General features: G+C 40.5%; 1 protein-coding gene and 1 pseudogene across 8 annotated transcripts; both read left to right on the top strand.

The window, feature by feature from the left end:
• The first annotated feature begins 3,221 nt into the window (after positions 1-3,221).
• On the top strand, positions 3,222-8,856 carry LOC6536943 (pyrokinin-1 receptor). Of its 8 annotated transcripts, none has more exons than XM_039375829.1 (9): positions 3,222-3,374; positions 4,547-4,620; positions 5,482-5,739; positions 6,149-6,314; positions 6,394-6,526; positions 7,027-7,225; positions 7,300-7,514; positions 7,660-7,773; positions 7,959-8,856. In XM_039375829.1, the coding sequence occupies exons 2-9, from the start codon at positions 4,614-4,616 to the stop codon at positions 8,574-8,576; spliced, it is 1,710 nt and encodes a 569-aa protein (XP_039231763.1). In that variant the 5' UTR covers positions 3,222-3,374; positions 4,547-4,613; the 3' UTR covers positions 8,577-8,856. The 8 variants fall into 8 exon arrangements, with proteins under 8 accessions (XP_039231763.1, XP_039231761.1, XP_015048022.1 ...); XM_039375827.1 differs by having other exon boundaries at positions 5,171-5,739; XM_015192536.2 differs by having other exon boundaries at positions 3,222-3,490.
• Positions 8,857-9,514: 658 nt separating this feature from the next.
• On the top strand, positions 9,515-11,221 carry LOC26534595 (annotated as a pseudogene).
• Positions 11,222-14,310: the final 3,089 nt, after the last annotated feature.

Here is a 14,310-nt window from a genome sequence, read left to right as displayed (position 1 = left end):
AGAGTTTTCAGTCCAATTTGGCATGGTTGTCTGGTCGCGGTAAATATGCACAGTTGCTGAAGCATGACCACAATCCGGTTATTTGAGGCTCGCTAAAAGGCTCTTGGATATTAAGGAAATTCCTGCGGGTGGGTTTGAAGATTTTATGGTGTATACTAGTACCCACATACATATATACATTTAAGTAGTACAAAATAAGAGGTAAAAAAAAAACATGTTTCAATTGAGTTTTAGTTTTCCTTAGCATTACATTTTTAATATGACGAAATTTTTATTTGACGCAATTCAACATTGTTCTGTTTTCGTCCTGAGCATCAACAAGATACCAAACAGAGTTACACGCACTTTGATCCGTCGACAATTCGTTAAATTAATATTGCCCCAAATAATCACTGTCCGCAATCTGAAAGTCTATTTCCTGCTTAATTCATGAGCTACAAAGTAAATAATGAAAGCGCCAGGACACACAATATTAGTGCTGTACCCACTGACCTTTAGAGGTTGCGTATACGCCATGTAAACCAAGTGGTTAGAGTGTTCCTCTGAATCTGAATGATTCAATTGGCCTATGGGTGATGCTGATTAGCATAATGCCTTTTGACACACATGTAGGCCACCTACAGAGTCAGAGACAAAGGACTACTAGATCCTAATCGAAAAGGGTCGACCGCAGTCTCGAGGGCACAGCAGTTGGTCCAAGCTCTCGGACTCTGGCCTTGATTTACGATTGCATTGGGTGAGGCCACAATGATAATGTTGTGGCCAAAAGACCATAACTAGAGTAACTGATTAGCTCGTAGTAGCTTGATGAACGATGCCAAAATGAGGGCTCTGCGATTGTGGCTTAAGCACTTTTGAGTGCGTCATGTAATTTCAGTCGTGGCTAATTAGTTGCAATTAAACTAAATGCGGGAGTCCTTGGCCTTTTGCCTTCCCAGGAGCAGAGAACATTGAACTATCGGCCGGGACAATAATATCTCTTTACATACTATATACGAGTAGTGGGCACTCAAAACCCACGCTTTCAGCTTAGCTCGCATTACTCATACAACCCGTTGGCCAAAGTGTATGGGAAGTGCTCTTCTTTCATGTTGGAAATTGGGCATCTTGGCTGGTAATGGCTTTCCGACGAGGGCAATTGCCGGGCTTTTAACCAAATGAACTCCAGCCAACACGCACACCTTCATTTTTGTTCTTCGGGAATTCAATTATTTGAAAGGCCTTGCAGTGCATGTGGAAGTCTGGCTTCATTTGGCCAATCGAAGGTCACAATTAGCCACGAGCTATGAAATTTTGTCAACGACTTGTTGAGCGCGTGAGAAGGTTCAATAAATTGGTGGCGCTTAGTAAAGAAAACTGAAGCTTTGCAGAAAAGTTTATACTCTGATGCATAAAAGCAAACGAAAACTTAAGTAATTCTTTAGTTAATGATAAGAAAACCAACAAAACAAGCGTTTAATTATATGAATTAACATTTTTTAAGTTAAGAATAAACAGAACTATAACAATACTATGAAAAAATTTTCGATTTCAAGCTTATTCGCATACTCAACTCACACATACATTTTTTTTGATGTGGCATCCCTTATTAGACTTGCTAGAGTTCCTTGAAATGTGAAATGAGCCAATTTGAAATATTTTAAATGTCTGGGCTCGTATCCACTATCAGGTCCTGGCAGACAAGTTTCATATTTATTCATATAAGACCCAACTCTAATATAATATTGCCTGTACTTAGGTGAAAGTTAGGGAAAGCAGTGCGCGGCAACGGGTTGGTCGAACTGCAAATGACTTTTGGCCTCCCCTCTCTGCGTGCAATAAAACTAAATGAATTGGAAACTTGCACAAAAATTCAAGCAAACTGCTGACGAGGATGCCGCCGTCGCCTGATGACAGAGTCCTGTGCAAAAGGCAAAACTTCAAAATGCCAAACAAGACGCCCTGAATCTGATGTCATGTCCAATGTTCATAAAGAGCAAAGCAAACGAAAATCTCCCCCGTTTTCCTTTTTCTTGCCCATTTTTCTCGGCTTTCGTCAACAATTGGCAGCCAAAGTTTTGACTGGGAATGCCTTTGCAGCACGTGCTCTGTTTTCCCTTCCTTTGAATTCATGAGATACTCGATGTAGAGATTAAGAGGGAAACGTTGTAGGGCCTCTGACAAAGAAATGAGAACTCCGACCCTATTTTTTTATTCCACACCACCCAGTATTCATTGTTTGTTTAGGACTTTGTTTTGATTAAGTGCCAAAAAATTGTTTCGAATTATTTACATAAAAATTGAGAAATTGAATGCATGCAATGGACTTGATTTGATTGCCTCGCAATTCGATTTTCCAAACGTCTCATATACATTTGCTACATTTGTTTGCTCCTAATATATATCGCACCAGCGCTGGGATAGGAAAATACACATTTTATGAGCCGCAAAGCTCTGATAGATTTTCCCGCACATAGTCATAAAAGTTAGACCCCGGGGCACTAATAAAATCTCCCTTTGACTGATCATAAAACCACGGAATCATGTCCAATTTTGTGACTTGATGTCTGGGGCTCAACGGCGTACAAAGTGGTTTCACAAATTAATTTTAAGCAATTTAGTTGTCCTCGCTTCAGTAATCCAGGAATAAAAGTTTTGTACAGAAAGCGCTATATAAAGTGGAGGTTACATGCAATATTGGCGCGGTGCAAGGTAATGAAAATGAATGGTGGGAAATGTGGTATATTTCTATTTTTATTCAATATAAAGTTTACAGAAAAACCACTTTTATTTTTAAAGTTGTCGCCACTTCAGTGCGTGCAGCTTTTCTAAATTAAATTTCTGTTTTTATTCCTTGAGCGACCACTTCACCTTTACCGCGCTGCCTTCACTTAAATTGATTGTGGTTCTGGGCTTAGTTGGGTTTTAAGTGGGCGACAAGGTCGGCATTTGCATTGTCCTTTGGCTCTCTTAACATAATAATCAAACAATTTGCCGCCATGGGCAAATTAATACGGCACTAAATAAGATAAACTGCATGACACTCCAGAATTATTTGCATTTTTATTACCCTTTTGCCGGGCGACCCTTCATATAGGACCGAAAACCCACAGCGCGCCGTCGCAGAGAGCCGAAAAGCAACCGGTAGTTGTTCGCTGCCGACGTCTCTGTTGCGTCGCTGTTAACGGCCGTGGCCCGAACGGACTTCGTTGCCAAGATATTTTGGCCAAAAACCCAGTCAGTCGGATGCTGCGGCCCGTTGCTGTAGCCGCCGCCGTCGCTCTTTCGGTTCTTAAGTTTTCGGATTTCTTGACGACGAAATAAAACGAGATATCGGGAAAAGCATCAATTTGCACGTGCCCCTCAGTCATAATTTTTCGTTTCGGAGAATCGTTGTACGTACCAGAATTAATCAGTGCCATACACAAATAGTTAAAGTCATTAATTCTGTGAATGTGTGTGTCAAATTAAGCCCAACGCGTTGCGGTCATTAATCAACATTTAGCACATGGTAAAAACTGATTAGCTATATTTCAATAAAATACCAGAAAAACAAAACGAAATCCCAATCCAGAGAAAGTGAGTCGAAGAAAGGGAGGAGTACTGAGTGCAATGCTCGCAAATGCGAAATGCTCGCAGAGTGACAAAATCAAAACAGTTCAAAGCCATAAAAAATAAATGCATTCCGAAAAATGTGGCAGGCATCGTTTGATAAATTTAAATTAAACGTGTTTTAAATGCACAAACGATAGCCGGCCGAGAGTCGAAAAATATAATTAATTGTCATTAGGCGGAATGAAAAGCCCCAAACAGGAGCGTTGAAACAGTTGTAAACAAGTTGAAAATAAATAAGGCATTATCGGGGCCTTAAGATCTCCAGATTGCCAGTGAAATCCATTGACCCGAAACACTAATGGTGCAGAATCTATAATAACATATTATGCCTTATGCGAACCGGCTTGGCAAACGCAAAATATGGAAAATAATAGTAAACCAAATACAAAACTCACACTTTATGGACATGGGCGGGTGCATAATTTTCGGTGGGATGATACACGGTCGATCATCGAAATCATCGGGCAACGAAACGAAAAACGAAGAAAAATGAATAAATGGAAACCAGTTTGATCGAATATACAATATAATAAAACCTAATTCGACAGCATTCTTTTGGCCGTGCATATATTGTAGAAACTTTTTTATGATAATGATAATGAAAACGGCCAAAAACGGTCAACGGCGGTCAGCAGCAAAAATAACGAAAAATATAGGCAGAATGTGAATAACAGCAGCAGCCGAAATCACTCATCATCTGAATGGAATAAAACTATGTTAATGTTATTAAGTCACCCGGTGTCCATTTGCCATCTTCTTCTCCTTGTCCAGCTCATCCACCACCTGACCTTGAGCTTCTGGCTCGTTTCATTTGTTGCCACCTGGTCGGCCTGGTTGGGCGGGAGGCGGAGTGGCGTGCGCCTACTGAGCCTTGTAGCAACATCCTTAAATTCATCCCGTGTACACAAATATTTTGACTAAATGCCACTTAGCAATTCAAATTAATTTTCAGCTTCCACTCGCCCTGAGCCTGGTCTTTCGCTAGGACACGCCTGACTGCCGCCTGCCAGTTTCCCAGGATGCCAGGTAAACACACAGGACACAAACACGCTTTAAGACGCGCTCTCTAGGGTGGACCTTCGCGAGCTAAACAGTTTATCAACCAAAATATGTTTATGTATAATTTATTGTAATTTACTAAACTGGGCTAAACGCAATGGCAACAGCATCGAAAGAGTCCGAAACTAATTTCAAAGTTTTAATGTTATACTTTAACTTATAAACTATATTTCTTACATTACTTAACTGTTCTTAAACCATACTCTTAAAGATATTTTTGAACATTTTAAAAATTGAAGAACAATCAATAATTTTAACTAAACGAAACCGTCTTAATTTGCATTAAGAACTTCTAAATTTTATTCAAAAGTCAAAGGCTTAAACAGACCATTTAAAAGCATTTTTAATGAAACTGGAACCAATTCAGTTAGCAATAAAACTCTTGATAATCGAAAAATCACCAATTTTATTTCAATTTCTAGAAATTCTAATAGCATAGTTTGGTTGAAATAGCTCATAGGGTCCACCTTAACGCACACAGCTGACACGAAATTTAATCCTACACTCATGACAACAGATTGCAAGTGGAGTGGCTCTGGCCTAAGTCGAAATTGATGAGCCCCCGTAAGGGGCGTTATGAAAACATTGTCTGCGAGCGAAAGCTTCGATTAAGAATACATGAGCAGAAGTCTGAAATTTCCAAAGAAATTCGAAAATAATAGTGCGCATATACTGCTACCAGGGGACACAAGAGCACAACAGCACACACTCCACACACACACACACACCCCATGGCAGTCAAAATGCTGCCCACTAACAGTTCCGGTGTCCTGGCAACCGATCTGCAACTGTTTCACAATGAGAAATTCCTTTTAAATCTGACGCAAGTGCTGAACATCTCCGCGGACAACCTGACGAGCCTTCTTCAGGGCCTTGAGCCGAACGAGCTGCTGCCAACGGTGACCTCGATGACCCCACTTTCCCTGCTGGCCACCCTAAGCGTGGGCTACGCCCTCATATTTATCGCTGGCGTTCTGGGCAACCTCATCACCTGCATCGTTATTTCGCGGAACAACTTTATGCACACGGCCACAAACTTTTATCTATTTAACCTGGCTATATCCGACATGATTTTGTTATGCTCAGGTGAGTGCAAAACTATCATTTTCATGGTTTTCGAATAACAATTTAATTCAGTTCAGTAGTGCAAACAATAAAGGGAACTGAGGCATATTAAATTGAAATTAGTAAATGAACAATAAAATCTATAGTCAGATATTTGGCAGAAGGTCAAATCGATTCGCATCTCGACGCCTCAGGTTTTCTTATACAATTCATATAAACTGCAAATTCACTAATTAATAATTATCAACACTTAACCAATTGCCAAACAACTGTAAAGCACAAGTAGATTAAAACTGCTCGTACTATGTAAAATATTTTGGATTGAAATATTGTAAAGTGATTTCTGTATACATTAGGCCATATAACATATAATCTTTGTGGGTGTATGTATACCTATTTATTCGTGCTATACGTCTTATATTCTTCTTAGGAATGCCGCAGGACCTCTATAACCTCTGGCACCCGGATAATTATCCCTTTAGCGACAGCATCTGCATATTGGAGAGCGTTCTCTCGGAAACGGCGGCCAATGCGACAGTTTTGACCATTACCGCGTTCACAGTAGAGCGATATATTGCCATTTGTCATCCGTTCAGGTGATAGAGCCCACATTCCATCCACTGCCCATTTCCGTTTGGTCCCAAACTTGCCTAATTGGTTCTGCTTTCGATACAGGCAGCACACGATGTCCAAGTTGTCACGGGCCGTAAAGTTCATATTTGCCATCTGGATAGCTGCCCTTTTGCTGGCCCTGCCCCAAGCCATCCAGTTCTCCGTGGTGATGCAGGGCATGGGAACATCGTGCACGGTGCGTATGATTGATGCGACAAACTCAATCGTTTGCCCAGTATGAGTTACCTGGTTAATTGATTCGCTGAACCGGTTCTTTTGATCCTTTGAGCCATTATCTGTTTTCCGAATAGTTAGTTCCTATAAGGCCTTTGTGCATAGTTTAAAGAATTTTCTATCACATTAATTCAACTCTCGGTAAACGCATTGTAATTCACTTAGCTTTAAATGAACAATGAGCATACGGATATATTCCGTATAATGACACGCAATGTAATGAGAGCTCAATTAAAAATGTACGCATCTAAAATTTCAGCTTAGACTTTCTAAACATAGCCAAATTAACTTTTACAAATTTAGAAGCACCTCAGGATCAAATAGCGACAATCCTTTACCAGGGCCAACTCATTTCAGGCAATCAAATTTACAGCCGTTGCCTTCCGGCTGTGGCTGTAAGCCAAAACCATATCATATCGCTTGCGAATACGTATATATTTTTTTGTGAAATGCCTGCTGCAGATGAAAAACGACTTTTTCGCCCATGTGTTTGCTGTGTCGGGTTTCCTCTTCTTCGGCGGACCCATGACGGCCATCTGCGTGCTCTATGTCCTCATCGGGGTGAAGTTGAAGCGGAGTCGGCTCCTGCAGGCGCTTCCCAGGCGATGTTACGATGTGAACCGGGGGATAAGCGCCCAAACGCGAGTCATCCGGATGCTGGGTAAGCAGGATATGAAATATCCGAAATAACTCATGGTTGCATCGCACTCCCTTATCCGACTTTTTCTTTTTCAGTGGCTGTGGCCGTGGCCTTCTTCATCTGCTGGGCCCCCTTTCACGCCCAGCGCCTGATGGCGGTCTATGGATCCACCTCGGGCATTGAGTCCCAGTGGTTCAACGACGTGTTCAGCATTCTCGACTATACGTCCGGTGTTCTCTACTTCCTCTCAACGTGTATTAACCCGCTGCTCTACAACATCATGAGCCACAAGTTTCGTGAGGCTTTCAAGGTGAGTTAAGCTACAGGATTTTTATTTTTTTCAGTTTTTATTGGAATAGGCTTCAGGTTACAAGTTTATTAATAGATACTGCAATAATAATTACTGATGTTTTACTTCAAGGTACAATTAAAAAATATATTTATTTCCATTTCAGGTAACTTTGGCTAGACACTTTGGACTGGGTGGCAAAAATCAGGGAAGGGGGCTTCCTCATACCTACAGCGCCCTTCGCCGTAATCCAACGGGCTCCTTACGGCTGCACACAACGGTGAGTGCACTGAGAAAAATGATTATTAATTTTGTTTAATTTAACATGAAAAAGATTAATAAGGCATATAATATTGTTTAATAACAAATTTAACAAGAATTAAATTTATTGCATTAGTTAACTTTATGCCCGGCGACTGCACCTTCTCTTCCTGATTATCCCTTTATTCCTTGATACTCCTGCAGGACAGCGTTCGGACTACGATGACTTCCATGGCGACGACCACCACAGGACTAAATGGCTCTGCCAATGGCAGTGGCAATGGAACGACAGCGGGTCAGTCGGTGCGCCTGAACCGCGTGTCCATGGACAGCGTTCAGATGCAGGGCCAGAATCGCAGCCGGCAAGACCTCTTCGATAATCCGCGTCGAATGCTCCAGACGCAAATATCGCAGCTGTCATCGGTGGGCGATGCCCATTCCCTCCTGGAGGAGGATTTGCAGTTCCCCGGGGAGCCACTGCAGCGCCAGCCCACGATGTGCTCCATTGACGAGCTCACAGATGACTTGGCCATCTCGCGGTCACGCCTCAAACTTACGCGCATCACCCGCCCACTGGGAGCTGGGGCGGGGGGCGTGGCAGGAGGTGCCACAACGGGGAGCTTGGGGCCAGGGGGTGTGAGCGGTGACGAGTCGAGTGGCAAAGTGCGCAAGGCGAAAGTAAAAGTGCTCAAGAGCTCGAGCGCCTTCAAGGGTCTCAAGGCCAAATTCAATTGGCGTGCCAGACGCAAAGGCAGCCAAAAACCGCACGAAAAGGGGACGACGGTGAATGGAGGCGACACTGAAGAGCGGGCCGCCTTTTAAAGGGGCGAACAAGGGGGTTCAGCACATGCTCCATCTGTACTCGACAAACTAGGAGTCCATTCCAGTGCCACCTACGTACATTACACACACACAACTGTGATACGAGCAGCAAGCGCCTCTCCAGCTTGTTTGTGTTTTAATTTAGACAAATATTCCACGTTGGGTTCAATTAAATGGTTGTCCTTACCAATAACCGCAATATAGCCCAAAGCTATAGTTTGAATTATAGTTCAAGGTCACGAAATTGAATAAACTATGTAGCTTATACTCAGTTCAAAAAGCTGACCGATGTTTTATTTATGAAATGGAGCTTAATAAAAAAAAAAGTGTGGGCGTGGTAGTTTTGGGCGGTTCATACGGACAGACAGACGAACGGACAGACGGACGGACAGACAGACATGGTCAGATCGACTCGGCTATTGATCCTGATCAAGAATATATATACTTTATATGGTCGGAAACGCTTCCTTCTGCCTGTTACATACTTTTCAACGAATCTGGTATACCCTTTTACTCTACGAGTAACGGGTATAAAAATAAAAGTGGTCGTAGCATCATGTGAAAACGCACTTGCTCTGCGTCTATCTTGGCTATTGATCCTGATCATGAATATACATATATACTTCATAAGGTCAAAATCGCTTTCTTCTGCCTGTTACATACTGTTCAACGAATCTAGTATACTCTACTCTACACTTCTACTCTACGAGTAACGGGTATAAAAACTTATTTTTGGTTATCGGTTGTTGGATCGTTTCAAACATTCACGAGGGTCTAGGAAATTGACCCCGCTTATATTGTGTTAAAATTGTGTATATTTTAGAAACCTTATTTTTCTCTGCTGCTGACTACAAAAGTCAAAACATTTCAATGCAAGCTATTTAAAGCACTCAAAAATCGGGTGCAAACTCAGTCGAGTTTAACTTTCCGTGTGAATTATGCTTTTGTGGTTGAAACTTATTATTCTAGCCATCGCGAAAAATTCGAGTGCGGAAATTCCGCTCTGCAAATACGATAAAACCATCAATATTTCACATGTTAAACGGTTCAATGATACCTATATCTATGAACATTTTGAAATTCCTACTAACCTGACCGTCGAATTCAACTATCAGGAGCTAATGGGTGGGTCCAAATTTCCGGTTAAAAGCAATTTAAGGGCCTGTATCTGCAGAGTTAGGCCCTGCATTCAAATCTGCTGCGCCCGTTAAAATATTTTAAACGGGAGAGTGTAATGATGGCGTAAAATGGGAATTTAAACTAACAATGTTGGACCTAACAAAAATGGATATATGGATATATGGATATATATATGAATATGGCACCACATCATAATTCCACAGAATTATTTGTTAAAAGGCAGGAGTTTCCGCTATGCGACGAGGTTGTCAGCCTAAAAAGAGATGAGTACACGATGCTAAAGGTTGGATTTTGGATTCGCTTCGGCTTCCCTATTTCACTCTTATCAAACCCTGTTCAGGACGGATCCATACTCCTCCACAAATCTGCAAAAATCTTGTCCAATGATGAAGACTGTCTTTATCCCGAGATCTATTCAGACTTTCCGGAAACCATATGGATTATTAATCGAAGGTGCTGCAGAAACGTGTTGCCAGGAACCCCCGAGCGTAACAGCAGCGGTATAACTATATTATTCCAATAACCTTTAATTTATTTTCTTTCAGTAACGATTATATCGATAGTATGCTATATACTTACTCTGGCTGTTTATCTTTCCGTTGAGAAGCTTCGGAATTTACTTGGAAAGTGTCTTATTTGCTCTATCTTTTCCATGTTCATGGTGTATTTTATTTGGATTTTGGATCACTTTAAATTAGTACTCGGCATTTGCGCTGCCGCAGGTTGTTTTATGTGTATTATTGGATTACATAGAATTTAAAAATTTATTCACTCTAGGATACATCAGATACTACTTTATTGTTTCATCGTTTTTATGGCTTTCTGTGGTCAGCTTCCATTTGTGGGAACTTTTGACTTCGCTGAATCGTGACGAGCCACGGTATCGATTCCTGATTTATAACACCTTTGCTTGGTGTACGGCTGCTATTCCCACAGGAGTCATTTTTTTAATCAACCAAATAAGGGAAAATGATCCAGACAAATCAGGACACTTGCCCCATGTCGGTCATATAGGGTGCTCTGTTACAGGTGTTTTTTCTTTATTGAAACCGTTTATTAAAATAGGGTACGAATTTAAATGTCGTCGTTCACAGTCTGGAGCTACTGTTATACCCCGTTAATAATCCCAAACACCTTTAGTGCTATAATTTTCGTCCTAACTGCCATTTACATTTGGAAAGTAAAGACGGAAGTCAAGAGGTTCGCCCATCAGGACCAAAGCTCTACGACGTGTCTTGAATTCGATTTTCAGACTTAAGAACTAGACTCATCTGAAACTATACCTATTTCATATCCTTTTTAGTTACATACAGTGCCTGCGACTTTTTCTTATTATGGGCGCGTATTGGCTATTTGACCGACTTGCGCAAATGGTTGATTATTATTTTATACAGTGCAGTATAAATCGGTATTTAAAAGCCTACATAGATTCCTCCTTCGGAATAATCATATTTGTGTTGCTTATACTGAAAAGCACCAAACTTAAAATGATAATGGAAAGGTAAATAGTCTCTGATCGAGGTATATTTTTAGATAACTATTTTCTATTTAAACAGCATCCGATGAATACAATTTATGCTACGTCTGATACGTAATCCAAAATAGACGATCTAACTGGTGCGCACTTTCTTATTTAGGCTAATTATGCACTTTATACGTATAATGATTTTATATGTTTTTTTTTTCGATTTATTTTTTAACTTATAAAAAAATATAAATTTTCAAATATATATCTAGATATAACAAGACCCCTCATATTTTAATAATGTTCTATTGTTGAATGCCGTAATACTGTACAAACATTGAGCTGTAGCAAAGAAAACAAGAGAGAATGCTAGTTCCCCGACTATCTGTCGCCTACGAATGAAAAATTTCAACACTAATTTTTGGGGGTTTGAGGGCGTGGCAACAAGTTTTTTGCAAAGCTTTCGAATATATTTATATATATATTATATATTATTATATATTATATATTTCTTTGAGATTCTTAATAAATATTTTTAACTTTGATTAAGGTAGGGTTTTATTATGAAATGTAATACTAAAGGGATCTTAATTTTTGAGACATCTTGCAGACTTTTGTTAAGACCAAGTTATTGGCAGATTCATAGAAATTGTCATCTATATGTCAATAATTCAATATCCATTAATTACATTTAATGAATATATTTTTTAGAGAGTGTGGATCAAGACGAGGGTTCAATGGGCGAACGGTTAATGGCTGTCGGTAAAAAGCGGGCACTGCATCATAATCCCTGGCCATTAAGATGTTTATCTGGCGCACAAATTCGCTTTTTGGTCTGAAGTCTAGACAGTGGATGAAAGCCATGTTCGCGATTGGCCAACATTCGCTGAAAACCGCTGCTGGGGACTAATTAGCATGCCATAACGCAGTGTCCCAGTGCATTTAGTTTTAATTTCTGCAAATGCAATTTGTCAGGCAAACACAAAATGCTCTGCGTGTGTGCAGCCCAAAATAAATGGCTTTTAATTCATAAAGTGCAGCATATGTTGGCAAGATGTGGCTGCCATGAGTAAATGAATCCACAAAAAGTTTCCTTAATTTGCCTAACAGTTGCATAATTAATGTTCATTTTTGGTTGCACTTGGGTAAGCACAAGATAGGTTTTAGTTCACATTTAGCTGGCGAAATATTACGAGGACCAAAAAGGTTATGCAACATAAAATGGTTCGTTGAGGCATTTTTCAAGTTGGCTGTTTTTTGCCTTATGAAGTTAAAATCCGTATTTTCCCAGGAGTGTTATAAAATGCTTTGGTAGATTATTTAAATGAAAACATGCAAATATCAGTAAAATATGTTTAACTTCTTTGCTAAATGCTTTTCTAAAATTCTGGTCAAATGATGCAAGATTTACCTTTTTTCACATAAGGGCTGGCTTATAAATAAAACTTAGTGTTTACACAAGCCGATTTCCTACATGCTAAATTGGTAGAAGGATAAATTTGGTTTATGAGCTACTCTTGGTATGAAGACAATATTGTCAACTCCCCTAATGCCACATACAAGATGCTAATTCGTCACACACGCCCAGTCGATCCACTTTTTATGGCCGGCGACCGAAACGACTTTCTGCGTTTGTTTGTCTGGGTCGGGACCCTTTTCCATCAATGGGCGACCATCATTTATGCGACATAAAAGTCAAAGGCTGTCAAATAGTTTCGATGAACTTCATCATTTTTATGCGCACTGCGAAAATAGCAACGAGAACTCGTAGATAACCTAGCCGCACAATAAATTTGAGTGGGTTTCATTTTGTGCAAATTTACTATCACTTGTCTCGATGGATAGTAGACTGAAAGCAATTGAAGCATTCAATTTACGGTTTGGCCTAAAAGCCTTTTCTGCTCCTATTTTAAATTCCCCGATGAGCCTTTGTTCATATCACGCATACGCATTGTGTGCCGCACTCAGGCAGTGCGACCGTCATAACGCATAAATAAAAAATAAATAAGCAATTCTGTGGAGAGCCAATGGCGGTGGCAGCAACAAAATAAAGCCAAGCCGATCCCACTGAGTGTGCAATAAACTCTCAATTTCATTTATATGTATGAGCCATGTTAGCAATTCAAATGGACGATGTGCCAGATTCACTAAACCATCGATAGCCCTATATACACCCAATGTGTATGAGGTGGGCGTGCTAGAGCAATTAAGCCATAAAATACTATTGCCTACTTTCCGCGGCCATCGATTTTCGTGTCCCTTCAAACCCCTGGAAAAATTAAATGGAATTTATAAGCTGCAAAATCTGTTGAGCACCAAACACTTAACGCCCACTGATTGCTTTGCATAACAGTCTATTAATTAGGGGCCTGTCCAGCCAGGCGCACATGCTGCAATTAAGAGAGTGCATTGAAAGATTTAATATTGAAAAAAAGGAGAAAAAAGATTCTATAGGCTATCTCAGGATATTAAAAGTCCTCCATTTTCAATCAAAAACATATAAAATAACCAACTTTAGACCATTTTTGAAACGATAAAAGTATGTTTCAAATGAAGGGAGGTCCGTTTTTGGTTCACCCTAATGCAATCGCACATACATATATGCGTTTAGAAACATACGGGCAGTGAGCTTCGCATATACTAGGTTTGAATATCTCGAATCCCCCTTTGTGTGGACGAGATGGCTGTGCTGGCGGATCCACTTGGCACGTGCGGATTGATGCGTCCATTTGGAAACTGTGCTGTGGATATGGCTAGGATTTGATATGTTTGACTTTTTGCCAGGGCTCTGTGCCGCAGCTTTGTGTATTTGCTCAGTACAATCCACATGCCTTTCATCCTATACCTCTGGCCCCGGATCTGGTTTCTTGGCTTTGTGGGTGTTGTCGTTGCGATAAATACGGCATTGTTTCACGCATTTCACACATAGTTACCCCTCGTGGCAGTGTACTCATAAAAGCGAATTTGATCGGTACTGACAAAAGGAAGGAGCTCAATATAGTCGGATTGCCTAAACACCAACTAAACCGCAATTCAATCGCTGACTCGTCTTTTCCCAGGCGACGCCTTTATTGCTGAACGACTTTAACTTTCTTCCGGCAAAGAGAAAACAACAATATTTCAACTAAA

Source organism: Drosophila yakuba, chromosome 3R (genome assembly GCF_016746365.2).
Source record: "Drosophila yakuba strain Tai18E2 chromosome 3R, Prin_Dyak_Tai18E2_2.1, whole genome shotgun sequence".
Classification (NCBI taxonomy): domain Eukaryota; kingdom Metazoa; phylum Arthropoda; class Insecta; order Diptera; family Drosophilidae; genus Drosophila; species Drosophila yakuba.
The sequence above is the reverse complement of the archived record's forward strand: the minus strand, read 5'-3'. Positions and strand labels throughout refer to the sequence as shown.

Coding starts and splice junctions, on each gene's coding strand:
- LOC6536943 (XM_039375827.1), top strand. CDS start 5,385: ATGGCAGTCAAAATGCTGCCCACTAACAGTTCCGGTGTCCTGGCAACC. Junction 6,315..6,393: donor GCCATTTGTCATCCGTTCAG/GTGATAGAGCCC, acceptor CTTTCGATACAG/GCAGCACACGATGTCCAAGT. Junction 7,515..7,659: donor AGTTTCGTGAGGCTTTCAAG/GTGAGTTAAGCT, acceptor TTTCCATTTCAG/GTAACTTTGGCTAGACACTT.